Source organism: Thermothielavioides terrestris, chromosome 1, assembly GCF_000226115.1.
Source record: "Thermothielavioides terrestris NRRL 8126 chromosome 1, complete sequence".
Lineage (NCBI taxonomy): Eukaryota > Fungi > Ascomycota > Sordariomycetes > Sordariales > Chaetomiaceae > Thermothielavioides > Thermothielavioides terrestris.
This window is the reverse complement of record NC_016457.1, coordinates 2,597,739-2,613,803: the sequence shown is the minus strand read 5'-3', so window position 1 is coordinate 2,613,803 and position 16,065 is coordinate 2,597,739. Positions and strand designations below refer to the sequence as shown.

Here is a 16,065-nt window from a genome sequence, read left to right as displayed (position 1 = left end):
CTGCAGCAGGCCCCTGATACAGTGATAGTTAAACGAGGGAAGCGAGGAAATCATCCGTGAATCAAGTGCTGCTCCGGCTTCGCGTGGCGGGGACCCTAGCAGCCCACGTCTTCGGGCCCCTCCTTCCTCTTCAAGTTGTTGGCTGCACGTTCTGCCTTTAACTTAACAGTGGCCAGGGTTCCCCTCTCCCACTGCCCCCCACTCCACAAGTACCTCCCTCCCCCAACTTCACTCATGACCACCAGCAACCACCATCACCCAGAAGCTTCCATTGCCACGTACAGCGACTGCCGAAGACGTGGCTTCTCGTCAGCAATTCACCTGTTTGTCTTAATAGTCATAGCCCCAGCCTCCCGTCTTCCGGCTCTCCATCACAGCATCGCGCAACGCGACAAGTCAACATTTAGACGATGTCGCAGTATCCACGCAGAGCCTCCCGGTTTTAGCTTGCCTATCCTATATTAGTTTCGGACCAGATCTGCGGCGCTCCAGGAAGCAATGGAGGTCGTCAAGGCGGCCAGCTCGCTCATGGTTCCCAAGAAGTTCCGGAGTGTGAGGGAAAAGAATGGCGGCCATCGTCGCAACAGGTCCTCCGAGTCCGGCGCCAAGGTGCGGAGACTACGTCGTTGCACCACCATAACGATCGCTGACAGCCCCCTCAGGCACGGCCCCTGACCGCCGACTCGTGGCTCTCCATCTTCAAACCCGACTCCGCGAAGCAGGCCCAGAAGGAGAAGGAAGAAGAGGAGAAGGAGGCGGCAAAGGTAGACTGCGGAAGAACCCTGGCCGATGGTCGCGTCGCCATGCTAAAGGTGCTAAACAGGTCGAAGCCATAGCCAAGAGGCTCACAGAGCTCAACTACCACGAAATCTCCAAGGACATCATCCGAGTTGCCCTCCGCTCCAACTTCGCCGCCGGCGACACCGACAAAGCGGTCGAGCTTCTTCAACTCCAGCAACAAGCCTTCTCGGGAATAATCCAACCCTATGACCCGAACGTGGAGATGCTCGGCGCCGAAAACAGGGGGAACGTTACCTGCTATCTGGATTCATTACTGTTTGCTATGTTCGCCCATCTCACAGCTTTCGAGTCGATGCTGCAGAATGACTTGGAAAGTGAGCCTCAGAGGAAGTTGGCCGCTTTGCTCAGACTATGGGTGAACATGCTCAGGAGTGGGAAGCTGATCCACACTGATATGGTACGACGCACCCTGCCGCCGTCCTGCCGCCCTCCCAGGCTGACCATATCGTCACAGATGGAACATATACAGCAGGCCCTAGCCGATTGTGGCTGGAAAGAGGCCGCGCTCCTTGAGCAGCAGGACACGTCCGAAGCTTTTGCCTTTATCGCTGACGCATTGCAGCTGCCGCTGCTCGCCCTCCAAGTCGATCTCTTCCACCAAGGCAAGGGAGACGCCGACGACCACAAGGTCGTCCACGAGAGGTGTCTGAACCTCGCTGTGCCTCCCGACCCCGATGGGAAGGGGATCAAGCTTGAGGATTGCTTGGAAGAGTACTTTAACAACAAGGTCGATGTTCTCCGGGACAGTGTGGAGGAAAAGACGCCTGTCGACAGGCCGACCCTAAGCCCTTCCAGCACAATTCGACTCGTCTCCGAGGAGCCGCCGGGTGAGGAGGCCGAGCACACTCGGCTGCAACGGCGATGGACGACTCACGGAGGCGTCGTGCAGTCACCAGTGTCGGTATCTAGTCCAGACCCCTTGATCTCCGAAGGCCCTTCAAGCTCCCGGACCAGGTCGACCAGTATCATCCAACGGTTTGTGGTGAAGGGAGAAGGCCACTCGACAGCAAAGTCTACGGACGCGGAAACCAGGAGTCTGCTTGAGCGAGCTAAACGTACTGGTTCGTCGGTGGTCAAGGCCGTCACTATTCCAGCCTGGCAGTTCTACCGATTGATACGTCGGTGTTCCCCCTTCCCCAACCTACAGTACTTGAGGCTAAATGTCTTTATCAGCATGGAATGCCACCTTGAACAAGGCGCCGAGCAACGACGTAGAGCTTGCTCGGCATTTCAATCAACGCCCCGTCGTGGCCATCTGCTTGAAGAGGTACACGATGACAGAACAGGGTGTTCCTATCCGGCAAAACACCTTCATCGATATTCCCGACAGTCTTCGCCTCCCTCATTTCATGGTCGTTGATGATCCGAAGGCGGAAGAACAGAATCCGAACGGTCTGAGTCAAGGCTACAAGTTAGTTTTGCAGTCGGCGATCTGCCACCGAGGCGACTCTCTTCACAGTGGACATTATGTCGCCTATGCTCGGGTCGCGCCCAAGCTCCTGACGGACAATCGGAGACACGACCACGATCCCCCTCCTGACTACGAAGAAGCACAATGGGTCAAGTTCGACGACTTGGCCATTGAAAAGCGGGTCGAAACCGTCGACGATATCCAGCAGTGTCTTCGACGGCAAGAGGAAATGCCATATGTGTTGATCTACCAAATCGTGCCCATGGTAGATGTAACGACTGCATCAACCGACGGCTCTGTCACCGAGCCGCCGTCGTACCTTGAATCAGCTACCAACGTTCCCGGAACACCGAGCGTCGGGGCGCCGTCCGACCACGGCGGCACCCTCTCAAAATCAACTAGCGCTTATTTTGACTCAGCGACGACTCTGGCTCATTCTGGCCCGCATCTCCGCCCCAGTTCCGAGACCGACCGACCGCCACGATTCAGTTTTGATGACGACCCGTCCGCTCTGACCATGAAGGCAAACGTCTCCCGGCGTGCTAGCATCGCCTTCTCGGAGCCGGTAATTGCCAATCCCGTCACAAACACTGAGTCCGTCTCTCCGGCGGTCACCCCTCAGGAAGAGACAGCGGCAGCACGCCTCTCCAGGGCAGCGGCCAAGTTCAAGACAGGCGCCAGCAAATCTCGGCCCTCGAGCCAGGTCGGAGAGGGCAGAATCAGCCTTACCATGTCAAGGTTCGGGTTTGGACGCCAGAGCAGAGATAGCTCCAACGGCGCGAACGGCGTCTCCAGCTCCGAGACATCAACCAACGAGCAGGGCCCGACTGTCGATGGAGAGGAATCGAATGGAAAGGACAAGGAGGAGGAGCTCCTCGGGCCCCATCAACACCACCACCACCAGAAAAAGGACAAGGGAAGGGACAAGGACCGCACCAAGTCCAAGAGCCGCGACAGGGATGAAAAGAAGGACAAAGACAAAGGGAAGGGCAAAGCAGCCAAGGAGTCTGGCAAAAATGGCGTCCCAGACCGCGAATGCGTGGTCATGTGAGCGGCTGCGCGAACGAGGTCACAGCATTGTTGGATTATCATTGAGTGGGAAGCATTTGGTTCTGAGGGTTTCATTCCAGGACACGGCACGCATGCTCTCTTTTTCTTTTCAATTATCCTCAAACGCTGGCGCAAAGGCTGTTCTGGCTGACACATCGGGAAACGGGAAGCGCTGGCAAAACAGGAAAGCATACTGGTTGGATGGCTGGTGGGTTTGCATGATATCAGTGATACCAAGGACAGCATGAAGCAGCATGGGAGGGATGTCAAAAGGCATGTACAATGGCTGGGATGTGAGGCAGCTCCCGCAACCCTCAGGATCACAAGAAAGGTCCAATGCCGTCGCGGAGGCAGCAACGGGGGCTGCAGAGAGTTGGTGACTGTCGAGTAGCAATGAGCGAGCATGAAGTACGTCGGGTTGATATCCATACCTGCACCATTCAAGATGGGTGAGTGCCCCTCATAAACCCGACAGTCGAGGAGTTGAGTGATATCGACCATGGCCGATCCCGGAGGATGATAGTAACCGGACCAAGCTTGCTGCGAAGACGCTCCCATAAACCAACCATGCACATGCTATTTTACACACCGCCTCAATGCCACAGATATATCTACAGCGCGGCCACCGCCGGATTCAACAACGCCGCGGCCGCGTGAAACAGAAAGGCAAACGTCTCAGACTCCCTCTCCGCACCTCAACGCAACCCGGCTCAGCCTACAAACGGGCTTCTTCCGACGCCAAAAGGGATAAGGCCGCATTTTCCCTTCTATCTCACTCCCCGCCCCCATGACACACACAAAAACTCTATGGTACAAATTTCATTTGAATTTTTCCTTTCATCTTCCCCGAGCGACCCGGCAGGGAGCAGGGAACGAACAGGGCCCGACCAAGAACCATTCGCAACACCGACCGGGAATGTCTATCGTTCGTCAGGAGCCGATATGCAAGACGGGGGGAGCCAACCCGATGTTGGGGAGCCGAGATCGTCACGGCTGCCGGTGGACCGCAGTGGTCGGTGATCATGTATAGAAACACAGAAAGGGGGGGGGGAAAGACATGGGACAGAGGTCAGAGCGAGCATGACGTCAACGGATGGGAAGGTTCGGCTTCATGCTGTCGCTGACCGGCCGCCGGGTGTTATTAGATTAGTCGGTCCTCGTGTGGACATATGGTGGAGCGGAGCAGAGCGGAGACGAGGCAAGGCGTGTGAGTGCAGAACCGGGACGTCAATTGTCGTTCTGCCTGCTGCCCGTCACAACTTAGAAGGGGATGTTCGCCGGGGGCTGGGCGCCCGTGGCGTCCTGCTGGTCTTGGAGCTCCTCGCCACCAGCCTCGATGGAGATGCCGACACCGATCTTTGCTTGTTTCTGTGGGAGAGGTCAGTTTGGAACTTCCGACACAGGTGGGTTGTGTCTCTCGTACCGAGAAATGGTCCACGTCGGCGGCGAACGTCATCATAACGGGAGCAGCAACCCGCTTTTCCAGAAGACAGCTCAGCTTGCCCTTTGAGTCGATCTGGGCGCGGAAGGTCGACATCCTGAAGTCGTACTTGGCGCCGAATGTGGTAATGCCCTCCTTCGTAGGGCCGCCCATCAAGGCGCCACTGGGAGCGACAGAGAGCGTCATGTCGACACCAGCCTGGACCTTCTCCGACAAACGCTGCCAATACGAGGCGTTGAGGGCGCCCTGGGCCTGCAGCTGCGCGCTCGCAATGAAGTTGTCCGACTTGTACCGGGCAACATACGAGACAGCAGTGTCCGGCCCCTGGGTAAGACCGCTACGCTGCCAGACAGCTTCTAGACCCAAAGCAAGCTTGGGTGTGACGGACTGCAGGTACTGGCCGATGAAGATGCCAGTCAAACCCCCCTCAAGGAACGAAGGGTTCAGAGCCTTCACGGTGGCGGTGAAATCGTTGCCCTGGTACTCGTTCTCGAACTGGGCCATGTCCTGACCGGTGGCGCCGGGTGAGATCTGGAACCGAGACTTGGTGATGAAGGCGTTATTCCATCGCCAATTGAACGTCGCGGACAAGGCGCCTTGGTCATCGATGTTGCCCTGGGCAAACACCTTGCTGGTGCCGTACAAGGCGGCGAAGGTGTAAGGACTCAGCCGCTCGCCCATCGCGAACTGGTGAGATACTTGGAATCTTTACTTGAATCAGCACCTCGCAGCAGCTATCGGGGCGGTACGGCAGGCAACCACATCCACTCCGACCGTGGCGACCCTTGTGTGAGCGGGCTGGCCTGGCGATAGAACGTACAAGGGGTTGAAGCTGAAGGCCTTTGTGAGGTCGGCCCGCAGGCCGGAGAACATCAAGTTTGTGGTGAGAACATCTCGCTGGACCTCTACGGACTCGGTTAGCGATGGTCAAGCGGCGACACGTTGCCGAAGCAGCATGCTCTCGAGCGAGTCCTCCGCGCTGACGTACCCTTGGCGATATTCTCGACCAAGCCAGGGTTTGGAAGTCCCAACCGCGCTCTCCTTTCTTGAAAGGCATTGTAAATATCTGAGAGACCGGAAAACACGGGGTTTTTGCGTAGAAACGCCAATGGCGCGTCGATAGCGGATGTCATGGTGACAGCGGTCGCGGCCGTCGCGCAAAGTTGCTAAGCGTCCGTCCAAAGGACTCCGAAGAGGGAGCGACAGTGCCGAAAGAGGAAACCCAGGAAAACCAGACGCGACGGATCTGATCGCTATGGATATGCCTGCCGTTTGGATCGACGCAACGGCCTTTTGATGTCGGGACGCTGGGGCCGTGGTTGAACTGTCGCCGCCGGTTGCGCTGGTTCAAAGGAGCTGCAGCCAAAAATTTCCATAGCGCCGGGCAGGACAGTGGCAGGCTAGCAGCCCAGTCTGTGGGAGCTGGCTGGCCCATGCACCGGCAAGACACCTGACTGCTGGTGGGTCAATGAGAAGTTAGCTGCGTATTAGGTAACCGTGCTCATGCTAGGTGGGCCCGGTAGTTATTTGATAAGAATCCATAGCAAGCTACGATAACACTTAGAAGCCCGATTCATACCGAACCATCCCCGCCCCGACCCTTCCAGGCTTGATTACAACGGCCATTGTCAAGATGGACACACTTCTGTACGTGGGCTCTGCTGCTCGCTTGGCGAGCATACCATCTCGCGACACTTGGCTCGGGGACCGAAGGCACAGGCCGCTGACAGCTGCAGGACCGCCGAGATCGCCGCCAACGCGCCGCGGTACCGTCGCAAGAGTTCGACTTTTATCGACGGCATCCACGATGTTTCCGACAATCAGGGCAAGTTGGCCCCTGCCCAGCTCTACAGCACCATGTCTGGGAGGCTGTTTCACTCGGGGAGAATTGCCATTGTCATGGTTGGCCTACCGGCTCGGGGAAAGACGTAGGGAGATCTTGGACTGCCGCTGCACAGCTGGAGACTGATCGAGCCGTTGCAGTCATATTTCCGTCTCGATGGGTCGCTACCTCTCGTGGTAGGTTTGGATCGTGCTCCGTCCAGGCCGTGACACTCACCCGTGGCAGGCTTGGCGTCAAGACTCGCATCTTCCACCTGGGCGACTATCGCCGCGCTACCGTCCCAGGGGGCCATGTTCCGGAGGACTATTTCTACCCCAATGCATCTCCGGCTTCCATGATGCTACGTCAGAAGATTCTCAAGAAGTGCAGAGAAGATATCTATGCCTGGTTGAATCACGAGAACGGCCAAGTCGCCATCTACGACGCCGTTAATCCCACTCGGAGCGGGCGCATTGCCCTCGCAAAGGAATTCGCTAAGCACGATGTCCAGGTGAGATCCTCGATGTGCGAGCCCAAGGACGTCCCTCTAATATGGCACGCCACAGACCCTGTTCATCGAATCGTATGTCGATGACCAGGAGATCCTGAAGGAAAATGCCCGCAACGTCAAGATATCCTCACCAGATGTAAGTAACTCCGGGCAAGATTGAGCGGCAGAGGAAGACTAACCGGCCAAGTTCCATGGCATGGATCCGGACGAGGCAGCGAGTCTCTACCTCAAGCGGATCGAGACCAAGATCCCTGTATTCGAGACGATGGAGGAGGAAAATTTGAACTTCGTCAAGATGATCAACGCCGGCCAAGCCTTCTACTACAACAATGTCAGCTTCAACTACCTGTTTCACAGAATCGTCTTTTACTTGACCAACCTTCATATCAAGTCGCGGACCACCTTCTTTGTCCGCGCCGGCCCCGCCACGGACGAAGATTCGTATAAGGCTGATGCCCCTCTCTCCGAGGAAGGCATGGCGTATGCAGAGAAGATGACGGAAACACTCCTCCGACACCGAGAGCAAGAGCGTCAGGCCTCCATTGCCCAGGGCGGCCCGGACGTGCCGTTGCGACCGCTGACCGTGTGGACATCCACGCGCCTCCGCACCATGCAGACCGCCGAACCGCTGAAAAGGATGGGATTCAAAGTCCGGCAGCGGTCCCAGATGAGCCAAATAAACCCCGGGGTTTGCGAGAAGCTGTCGGAGCGTGCGATTCGCGCCCTGTATCCCGAGGAAGTGAAGAAGCACGAGCTGGATCCGTACCACCATCGCTACCCACGCGCCGAGGTACGCAGTCATCCGCTATCCCTCATCTTACCCACCACCTTTCTTCTTGTTCCTTTTTCTTGCCTTGTTCCATTCTTTATCTACCTCTTCTTTTCAGTAGGGCTAACTAGTGACAGTCGTATCATGACCTTGCTGTCCGATTGGAGCCGATCATCCTCGAACTAGAGCGGGAGCAGAATGATCTCCTGATTATTGCCCATGAGAGCGTGTTGCGCGTCCTGTATTCATACTTGATGCACTGCAGTACCATGGACATCCCAAAATTGAAGTTCCCACGAGACGAGATCATTGAGATCATTCCCGCAGCGTACCAGAACAACGCCAAACGCATCCACATCCCGGGACTCGATCCAAGGACGATACCGGGCTCACCAGAAGACATTCGGATTCCTGTGCCGGGTGATCCCAGCGCTAATCTCCCTCCGATCCCGGGAATGAGCAGCCCGGAGCCGGTCGATGTTGCTGTCCCGCGGCCACCCGAGAAGATCATCAACAACGCGAAGGAGACAGTTTCGGATAAGCTGGCCGACGAGGATTGAGTAAGCGGTGGAAGGCCAGGGGGTAGCAAATAGCGGGCATCCTGTATGTACAGCGAATTGAAGCAGCGTTATCATCGCAGAGATCGTCACTGATGCCAACTATTCTTTCCATGCCCCCTAGAACCGCTGTCGGCGGCCCCATGTCCATGGACAGAACCCGCCTTTGCAGGACGCTTCCGGCCAATAACAAACCCTAACCCTTCCCTTTGCTCCTGCCGATTGATGACGTCGGTCGTGGGACTCCTCCAAAGCTCCCCCGCAGTGGGAAATTCAACTCTCCTCTCAACTGAGCGCCAGTACCCGACTAGCAACCCCGCTGTTAACCATGACCGGCAAAACAGCTCTCGTCACCGGCGCCACGGGTTTGCTGGGCAGGCAGGTGGTCAAGGCATTCGCCTTCCACGGCTGGTCCGCCAAGGGCACCGGCTTCTCCCGTGCGGATGGCCTCAACATCCTCAAGGTTGACCTGTCCAACACGGCCGAGATCGAAAGAGTCCTCGATGAACAAAAGTGCGCAGCACGTTTCAGCCAACTCATTTACGCATAGGATATCTCGCATCTAACGCTGTCGTGGCAAGACCACAGGTAGTCATTCACTGTAATTGACCCCAACCCCCCTCCCCACGTCCTGTCTTCCCTCCTCCTCTCCCTTCTCCGGGCAATAACTCAAGAAAGGCCTTAGGCGCTGCGAACCGCTTCCCCGACAAGGTCGAGCAGGACCCCGCCGGCACGCGCGCGCTCAACGTCGAGGCCTCGCGGGCGCTCGCCGCGCTGTGCGCCGCGCGCGAGGCCCTGCTGATCTACATCTCGACGGACTACGTCTTCCCCGGCCGGCCCGGCGAGGCGCCGTACGAGGCCGACGCCGAGCCGGGGCCGACGAACCTCTACGGGCAGACAAAGCTGGATGGGGAGCGGGCCGTGCTGGGGACGTTCGCGGCCGCGGGGAAGGAGGGCGGGGCGGTGGTGCTGAGGGTGCCGGTGCTTTACGGGCAGGTGGAGGACGGGAAGAACGCGGAGAGCGCGGTGAATGTGCTGATGGATGTCGTGATGAAGGCGGCGCGGCAGGGTGAGGAGGTGGGCGCCAAGAAAGTGGCCATGGACCACTGGGCGCTGAGATACCCTACGAATACGGAGGATGTGGCGAGGGTTTGCTACGGTACGTTGCGTTGCGTTGTGTTGTCGAGCTTGACTGGACAGTATGGCTCGTGGGTTGGGGGAGTGGCTCACTAACACGGGCTGGGATGGGTCTAGATATCGCTGTCCGGTATCTGGAGGCGGATAACAAGGCGGCGCTGCCGAGGGTGCTCCAGTTTTCGAGCGAGGACAAGTACACCAAGTACGAGATCTGCCAGCTGTTCGGCGAGATCATGGGCGTGCCGATCAACCGCATCGAGCCCAATACGGAGGGCAACGACCCCAATGCGAGCGTTCAGCGGCCATACGACTGCCACCTCAGCACGAGGGCGCTGAAGGAGCTGGGCATCGATGTCTCGACGCAGGACTTCGTCGGCTGGTGGAGGCGAGAGTGCCGGGCGTTCAGGCATTGAGGGAGCGCAGTGCAGCATGCCATTGACCCGCTGAGTCGCGAGAGATATGTCTGAGACTCACAGCCAAAGCGTGAGCATCGCTTGGCGCGAATAACGCGTCCGTCACACACGGGAAAGCATGCATTGCGATGCGCGGAATTCGACGTATGGCTGGCGAGCTCTGTGTGCCCACTAAAAGAAATCGCGGGCAGCCCCTTGCATCTACTGATCACCAACCGGGGTGCCCGTCTAATCTGCCAGGGCTGCTTCGCAATGCCAGATGGAATCGCAGATCTCAGTTAGCCATGAACACGCGTTCATTCCGTGCAGAGGCCAGTTCAACGCGTTGTGGAACGGAATGTCTCTTCTGGCCTTTCGGGGAACCATCGGGGTTGTCCGTGATAAAGTGATTTACTGTGGTGTGATGGGTAAGTTACTGCCCCTTGCTGGGTTCTCGCCGGGGCATTTACAGGGGATGAGCGTGTTTTGTGGAGCCAAAACATGACTTTGCACTGCGATCTTGCTGAGAAATTGACCGTAACTTACGGGAAGCTGATCCTGGTCGGTACCCGACAAGGGGCAGAAACTTTTGCTCGCAACCGCAGTATTCGGCCAGTTCTCCCCTCTTGGCTTTGCCCGTATTTTCTGTGTTTCTTCAAACACGGCTGCGGATGCAAGAAGCCTGCAATTTAACGTTAGTGAGTTGCCCTGCGCAAAATCTCCACATGGAGCACATGTGCCACCAGGGGTAATTAGTGTACTGTACCTCTTCGGTACCCGCTGGACCCTGAAGCTGTCGCCGCCACAGAGCTGGAGGTCCCGGTCCCCGGTCCCGGCACCAAGGATCCAGTCTTGCGCCGCTTGACAGCGGGGGCCGCCGGCCAATGGCTGCCGCCCGCTGCAACCCTTCCCACAGGCACCAATGCCAACATCCCGCCAGCACTTAACAAAAAGCTTGCTCGAAGGGACGGAAATGTGGCAGGCAGACGGGCAGCAGTTGTGGTTGACGGGTCGCTGCAGGTCGGCGACGCCAGCCGCGAAGGACTGAAGACGAGCCCACCGTTTTCGCCCGCATACTTGCTCGCGGCTCTGTAATGGGCAGATAAAAAGATGGCGACAGCAAGAAGGGTAGCATTGATGTTGTTAGCACCCGGCCCAGCGGCCCCAGCGACACCCGCGGGAAGACGACGCCGGGCAGGGCCGAACCCCCTGTTGCGCCGCTGCAGTTGGCACGCCAAACGGCTTCAAACTTGGGGCCAAACCGGACGATCGATGACGTGAACAAGACTGCAGGGCGCACTGCAGAACCGGCCCCAGCCGTGCCGCACGTCACGCTAGACTCTTTATTATCCGAGAAGCTATTCTTTCCGTCCCGCAGAACCCCTGCATTCTTCCTGCCCACTCCGTCCTCCGTCTCCCTTGATGCGGCAGTCAAGAAGAGGCCAGTGTCCCCAGCGCTACACATCGTCCGTCCAAGCAGTCCTGGCTCGCGGTCTGAGCATCGTGGGAATCATCGCCAGCGACCACAGCAGCGACGGCCACGGCACCAGCAGCGGGGCGAAGAAGTGGGAGGGCGGCGGTGGCGCGAGCAAACAGAGGCTACACATTGGGCCGTCAACGAGGTGGCACAGCTCGACGCCGAAACCGACAGGATTTTCTTGGCCGGAGTGGGCGACGGCGAGGGTGGGAAGAGCAGAAGCAAACAGACCGTGTATCAGACGATGCAGCCTTCCGGGATGCCGTCCTCAGCGACCCGGCTCCCCAGCCCACCCCAAGAGCTACCACAGGGCGACCACGGGCGCGAAGGGTTTGCCTTCTTTTCGCGCAGTCGCAAGAAGAGCATTACCAGCGACTCGCCCCGTTCAACGCTCAAAAAACGCTCCCGCGCACTGCCCACCTCGTCGACCTCGACATCGGCGACCGATCCTTATGTTGGCGACTCTCCGCTGTCCCCGCTGTCGCCTCAGTCTCTTGGCACCACGCCGGATGCCGACATGAGCCGCACACGCACCCTGAGTGAGACTAACAGCTCCGGAGCCAAGGTAGGTATTTTGACGACCTGGTATTGAAGCACAGATTTTGGTTTTGCTGATGTGCGCGTAGTCTGTTGGCGTGCGGTGCAGAGGCGTCACCGTGCCCGTCCAGGTGGACAAGGGAACCACCGCGGACGATCTTCTCCTAGAATGCTCGAAAACGCTGGAAAAGCTCCAGCGGCCAATTGACAGGGATACCTGCGTCGTGATCGAGCCGTGCCTCCGCCCAGGTCTCGAGAGGCGGCTTCGACGCTATGAGCGAATCTGGGACGTGATGAACGCTTGGGACCCGGGCGCACCCTACACGCTGATCGTGCTGCCGGACTCTTCCGACGTGGACGGGGAACTGAGCCTTTCCAGCGTCCCAAAGACGCTTGAGGAGCCGGCCGGCTTTGCGCTTCCTCTCTATCACCTCCAGCGGCCGGGGAAGTGGAGCCAGCGTTACATCACGCTGAAGGAGAACGGACAGATGTTTGCATCGAAAAATCAGGACGCGAAGCCCTCGGACAAGGACGTCGTCAGGCTATGCCACCTCTCCGACTTTGACCTCTATCTACCTACCGAGGCCGAGCTGCGGAATCAGCTGAAGCCCCCAAAGAGGTACTGCTACGCCATCAGAAGCCAGGAGAGGGCATCGCTCTTCGTCGACTCAAATCTCTACGTGCAGTTCTTTTGTACCCAGAACCCCCACATCGCCCGCCAGTTCCGCTCGGGCGTGCATGGCTGGCGGAGCTGGTACCTGGTGAATAAGAAACTGAGGCTGCACGAGCCGCGGGAACCACCCCCAACCTCTCCAGCGAGCCACTCGAGGCCCGATTACGGCTACAGAGGGAGAGCCTCAATCGACCAGGCCGCCAGGGGAAGACCATCGGATGATCTGCCCCCTTCCACCAGATCGATTAGGTCTTCACGCGAGGACACGCCGCCGGATAAAGCAGGGCCGTCGGCGATCCCTCCGGTGCCGCGTGTGCCTGCGTCTCTTCTGGAAAAGAACGCTGAGGTCTTCGCGGCAAACGGCTTGCTCGGGAATGCGTATGAAGAGCGAAAGCAACAAGCATTGCGTAAAGACTTGGCCACGTCCACGCCAGGCGACGCTGCCTTCGTCGACGGGCCCAATCTTTTGAACGGCCGCGCAGCGGTACCCCTTGGCACGGACGGCCGCCAGCAGACCGGCGGCTCAGACAAACCCTCCAAGACGCCGCCGAAACCCAGCAGTCCGGAGCAAGAAGACTGGTTCCCTTCCGCCGTCCAACACTCCGCCGAGCAGCGCACTACGCGCTCAACTGCCCCGCTGGCCCGGCGACCGAGCACCTCCTCCCGCGCCCCCTCCCGCGCCCCCTCCGTCCGCGAGCGGGAGCGTGAGCACCACCGGCCACCGCTACCACAGCACTACCCCCCAATTACCCGCAACACCCAACCCCAACCCCAGCAACAACACTACCCGCCAGCACCATCATCATCATCAATACCCCCGCAGCAGCACCCTCACCAACGCCAACCCGCGGCCCCAGCCCAGCAGCCGCTCATCGACCTGACCCCGACCTTCGTCGAGCCCCCGCAGTGGTCGAGCAAGAACCGCGGCCGCGGCGTGCGCGCGCCCCTCGGCAGGCCGCTCGTCGACCTCGCCACGGGCCCGCCCGCCACCTCCTCGCGCTTACCCCCCGAGCCGCCGAAGAACCTTGTGCGCAGGCCCGAGGCGGGCGCGGTCGGTTGGAGTGGTGGCGGCGGTGTTGGCGGTGGTGGCGGGCCGACGCTGCTGCAGCAGCTTATCGCGGGGGAGTCTGACGCGCAGGGGCAGATGGGGAGGGCGGGTAGGCAGAGGGGGCAGACACTTACTGGTGGCGGTGGTGGTGGTGGTGGTGGTGGTGGTGGTGGCGAGGGGTTGGTGGGCTCGGCGGGGCTGCTGGGGAGGAGCAAAACCGTCCGGAGCAGCGCCAGTGCCGGGTCCCGGGCTGCGCAACCCACCACCATGACGGCGGGAGGTGCGGCTTCTCTGCAGAATCGGGGCCGGGCGGCGATGGGGGTTGGAGAGGCGGACCGGGTGAATGAGCGGTTGCGGAGCGTGGAGAGGCATGGGAGGGCTGCGTTTCAAGGGCGCGAGGGCCTGCCGCTGAGCGGGGAGCACTGAGCAGCTGATTATACTTTTTATTTGATTATTATGTCCCGCTCTTTTCCGGCCCTTTCTCTTCCTCTTCGTCTTCGCCTCCTTTCCTATTCTCTTGCTTTCTGTTCCTCCCCCAGCTCAAAGGCTGGATCCCTTCGGGCTCTCTCCCATTGGTTTATCTTTCCCTCTCAGTTCTTTGCTGGGCTTCGGATACCTCGTTGGCTTTTGGCTGTCGACCCTAAGGGCGCGGAACTCGGATAGGGACACCGGGGCACATGAATGGACTCTAAACTGGGAAATGAATGGGGCCGACGGACTTAGGGAGCTGGGACAATTCCTGGCGTCGGCGGCATACGGTCGCTTTTAGCCTGTTGGACAGGCGAATTCTGCGAAATATAGGAGATCTAGATTTGGTTTTTGGTTCACCCGTGCCGTCCGTAGACCTCGCTTTGAACGCCCATTACAAGATAGGGTATTAAGGCGCTGAAATCTGCAAAGCGCCTGACTGCTCAGCAGGCCGACTACATGCTGCAGAACGGTTAAGTCTCAATAAAATGCAGCTGCTCTTTTGCTGCGGCAGGTGCTCATTTGCTGCGCTTGTAGATCTTGGCCAGGAAGGCCTCGAACACGCCCTTCTTGAGGCCCTCGCTCTCGTCGATCCTGGCGATCTGCTCGCGGATCTCGCCGACCACCTTCTCCTCGTAGGCCTGGTACCGCTGCTCCAGCTTGAGCTCGTCGTACAGCTTCTTGACGACCGCCTCCTTTTCCTTGTCCTTGCGGCCGTAGTTCTCCTCGAGCAGGCGGCGCTGCTCGGGCGTCACAATGGCCAGGGCCTGGTTGATGAGCCAGGAGCACTTGTTGTCCATGATGTCGGTGCCGATCTTGCCGATGTGTTCGGGCAGGCCGAAGTTGTCGAGGTAGTCGTCCTGCACCTGAAAGTACTCGCCCAGCGGGATCAGGATGGCCTCGGCCTGCTTGAGGTTCTTGGGGGTCGCGATGTCGAGCAGGTACAGCGCCAGGGCCACAGGCAGGTAGAAGCTGTAGTAGGCCGTCTTGTAGATGACGATGAAGCGGTACTTTTCCATGCTGAAGTTGTCGAGGTTGACGGCGTCCTCGGGCGCGGTGATCAGGTCGCACAGCTGGCCGATCTCGGTCTGGAAGCTGACCTCGTGGAACAGCTCAACCAGGTCGATGTAGCGCGGGTGGTCGCGGAAGTACTTCTTGAGCAGCGTGTAGATGGCCGTCTCGATCATGAAGGCGTCGTTGATGGCGATCATGCCGACGCCCTCGTGGCGGTACCAGCACGGCTTGCCGCGGCGCGTGATGCTGCCGTCCATGATGTCGTCCGACACGAGGAAGAAGGCCTGCAGCAGCTCCGTCATCCAGCCCAACGTCGCCGCCTTGAAGTACTCTTCCTCGGTCAGGGGCCGCCCGAGCAGCAGCGACGTCGAGTCCGGCACCGACATGCCGCGGTTGCACTTGCCGCCGACGGCATTGGTCTCGAGTGACTGTTCGAGGACAAGGTACAGGTCAGTTCATGTTCCTTTTTTCGCCCGAATTGGCACTGTTTCATGGAGAATAAGGAGGCAGCTGGCAGCAGAACTCACCCTCTTGTACCACTCCAGCGCTTGCTCGGGGAGGTTGTAGGACTTGGCATGCTCGACGAGCGCCTCCTCCAGCTTGGGGAAGACCGCCTCGAACTCCTTGAGGGTCGTTTTCTGCGCCATCTTTGCTTGAGCAGCTGAGGATCCGTAAGGGAAGGAACAGCGGGGCCCTGGAAACAAGGAGAACGAGGCCGGGGCGAGGGGAGCTTTCGAGCGGTGAACGGAGCGTTGTTAGTGATTGTTTGGGCGGGCGACACAGGCGGTGGACCTTCTTATGCAGGAACAATTCAGATTGACCCCTCCTTTAGTGTAGCTACCCCTGGAAAATTAGTGGGGGCTTGCGAATGAGGTTTTGGTGCCACAGACAAAGACCCTGAAAAGCGCGCTCCCAACACTGTACGGAGCACGAAATACACTAGTGTACGGATTACAC

At 58.9% G+C, this 16,065-nt stretch overlaps 6 protein-coding genes across 6 annotated transcripts; 4 read left to right on the top strand and 2 right to left on the bottom strand.

The window, feature by feature from the left end:
- The first annotated feature begins 367 nt into the window (after window positions 1-367).
- THITE_2107638 (uncharacterized protein) lies at window positions 368-3,464 on the top strand. Its single transcript, XM_003649166.1, has 5 exons — window positions 368-609; window positions 663-764; window positions 824-1,198; window positions 1,256-1,919; window positions 1,975-3,464. Exons 1-5 carry the CDS (start codon window positions 499-501, stop codon window positions 3,261-3,263), a joined length of 2,541 nt encoding a protein of 846 aa, XP_003649214.1. The 5' UTR covers window positions 368-498; the 3' UTR covers window positions 3,264-3,464.
- Window positions 3,465-4,356: 892 nt separating this feature from the next.
- On the bottom strand, window positions 4,357-6,098 carry THITE_2107635 (uncharacterized protein). Its single transcript, XM_003649165.1, has 4 exons — window positions 5,692-6,098; window positions 5,524-5,608; window positions 4,686-5,409; window positions 4,357-4,630 (listed from the first exon to the last, which is right to left on the bottom strand). Exons 1-4 carry the CDS (start codon window positions 5,834-5,836, stop codon window positions 4,523-4,525), a joined length of 1,062 nt encoding a protein of 353 aa, XP_003649213.1. The 5' UTR covers window positions 5,837-6,098; the 3' UTR covers window positions 4,357-4,522.
- A 173-nt stretch (window positions 6,099-6,271) lies between these two features.
- Window positions 6,272-8,673, top strand: THITE_2107631 (uncharacterized protein). The gene is made up of 8 exons (XM_003649164.1): window positions 6,272-6,350; window positions 6,440-6,631; window positions 6,687-6,722; window positions 6,772-7,036; window positions 7,092-7,172; window positions 7,224-7,826; window positions 7,943-8,408; window positions 8,487-8,673. Exons 1-7 carry the CDS (start codon window positions 6,337-6,339, stop codon window positions 8,363-8,365), a joined length of 1,614 nt encoding a protein of 537 aa, XP_003649212.1. The 5' UTR covers window positions 6,272-6,336; the 3' UTR covers window positions 8,366-8,408; window positions 8,487-8,673.
- A 17-nt stretch (window positions 8,674-8,690) lies between these two features.
- THITE_2040718 (uncharacterized protein) lies at window positions 8,691-9,912 on the top strand (the record flags this gene model as incomplete). Its single annotated transcript, XM_003649163.1, has 4 exons — window positions 8,691-8,875; window positions 8,944-8,963; window positions 9,048-9,521; window positions 9,617-9,912. 4 exons carry the CDS (start codon window positions 8,691-8,693, stop codon window positions 9,910-9,912), a joined length of 975 nt encoding a protein of 324 aa, XP_003649211.1.
- Window positions 9,913-10,803: 891 nt separating this feature from the next.
- On the top strand, window positions 10,804-14,004 carry THITE_29131 (uncharacterized protein; the record flags this gene model as incomplete). Its single annotated transcript, XM_003649162.1, has 4 exons — window positions 10,804-10,982; window positions 11,012-11,933; window positions 11,995-13,282; window positions 13,373-14,004. Coding segments are annotated over 4 exons (3,021 nt in total), but the record flags the coding sequence as incomplete, so codon positions are not given.
- On the bottom strand, window positions 13,920-15,913 carry THITE_133921 (farnesyl pyrophosphate synthetase). Its single transcript, XM_003649161.1, has 2 exons — window positions 15,636-15,913; window positions 13,920-15,536 (listed from the first exon to the last, which is right to left on the bottom strand). Exons 1-2 carry the CDS (start codon window positions 15,753-15,755, stop codon window positions 14,613-14,615), a joined length of 1,044 nt encoding a protein of 347 aa, XP_003649209.1. The 5' UTR covers window positions 15,756-15,913; the 3' UTR covers window positions 13,920-14,612.
- Between the last annotated feature and the right edge of the window lie 152 nt (window positions 15,914-16,065).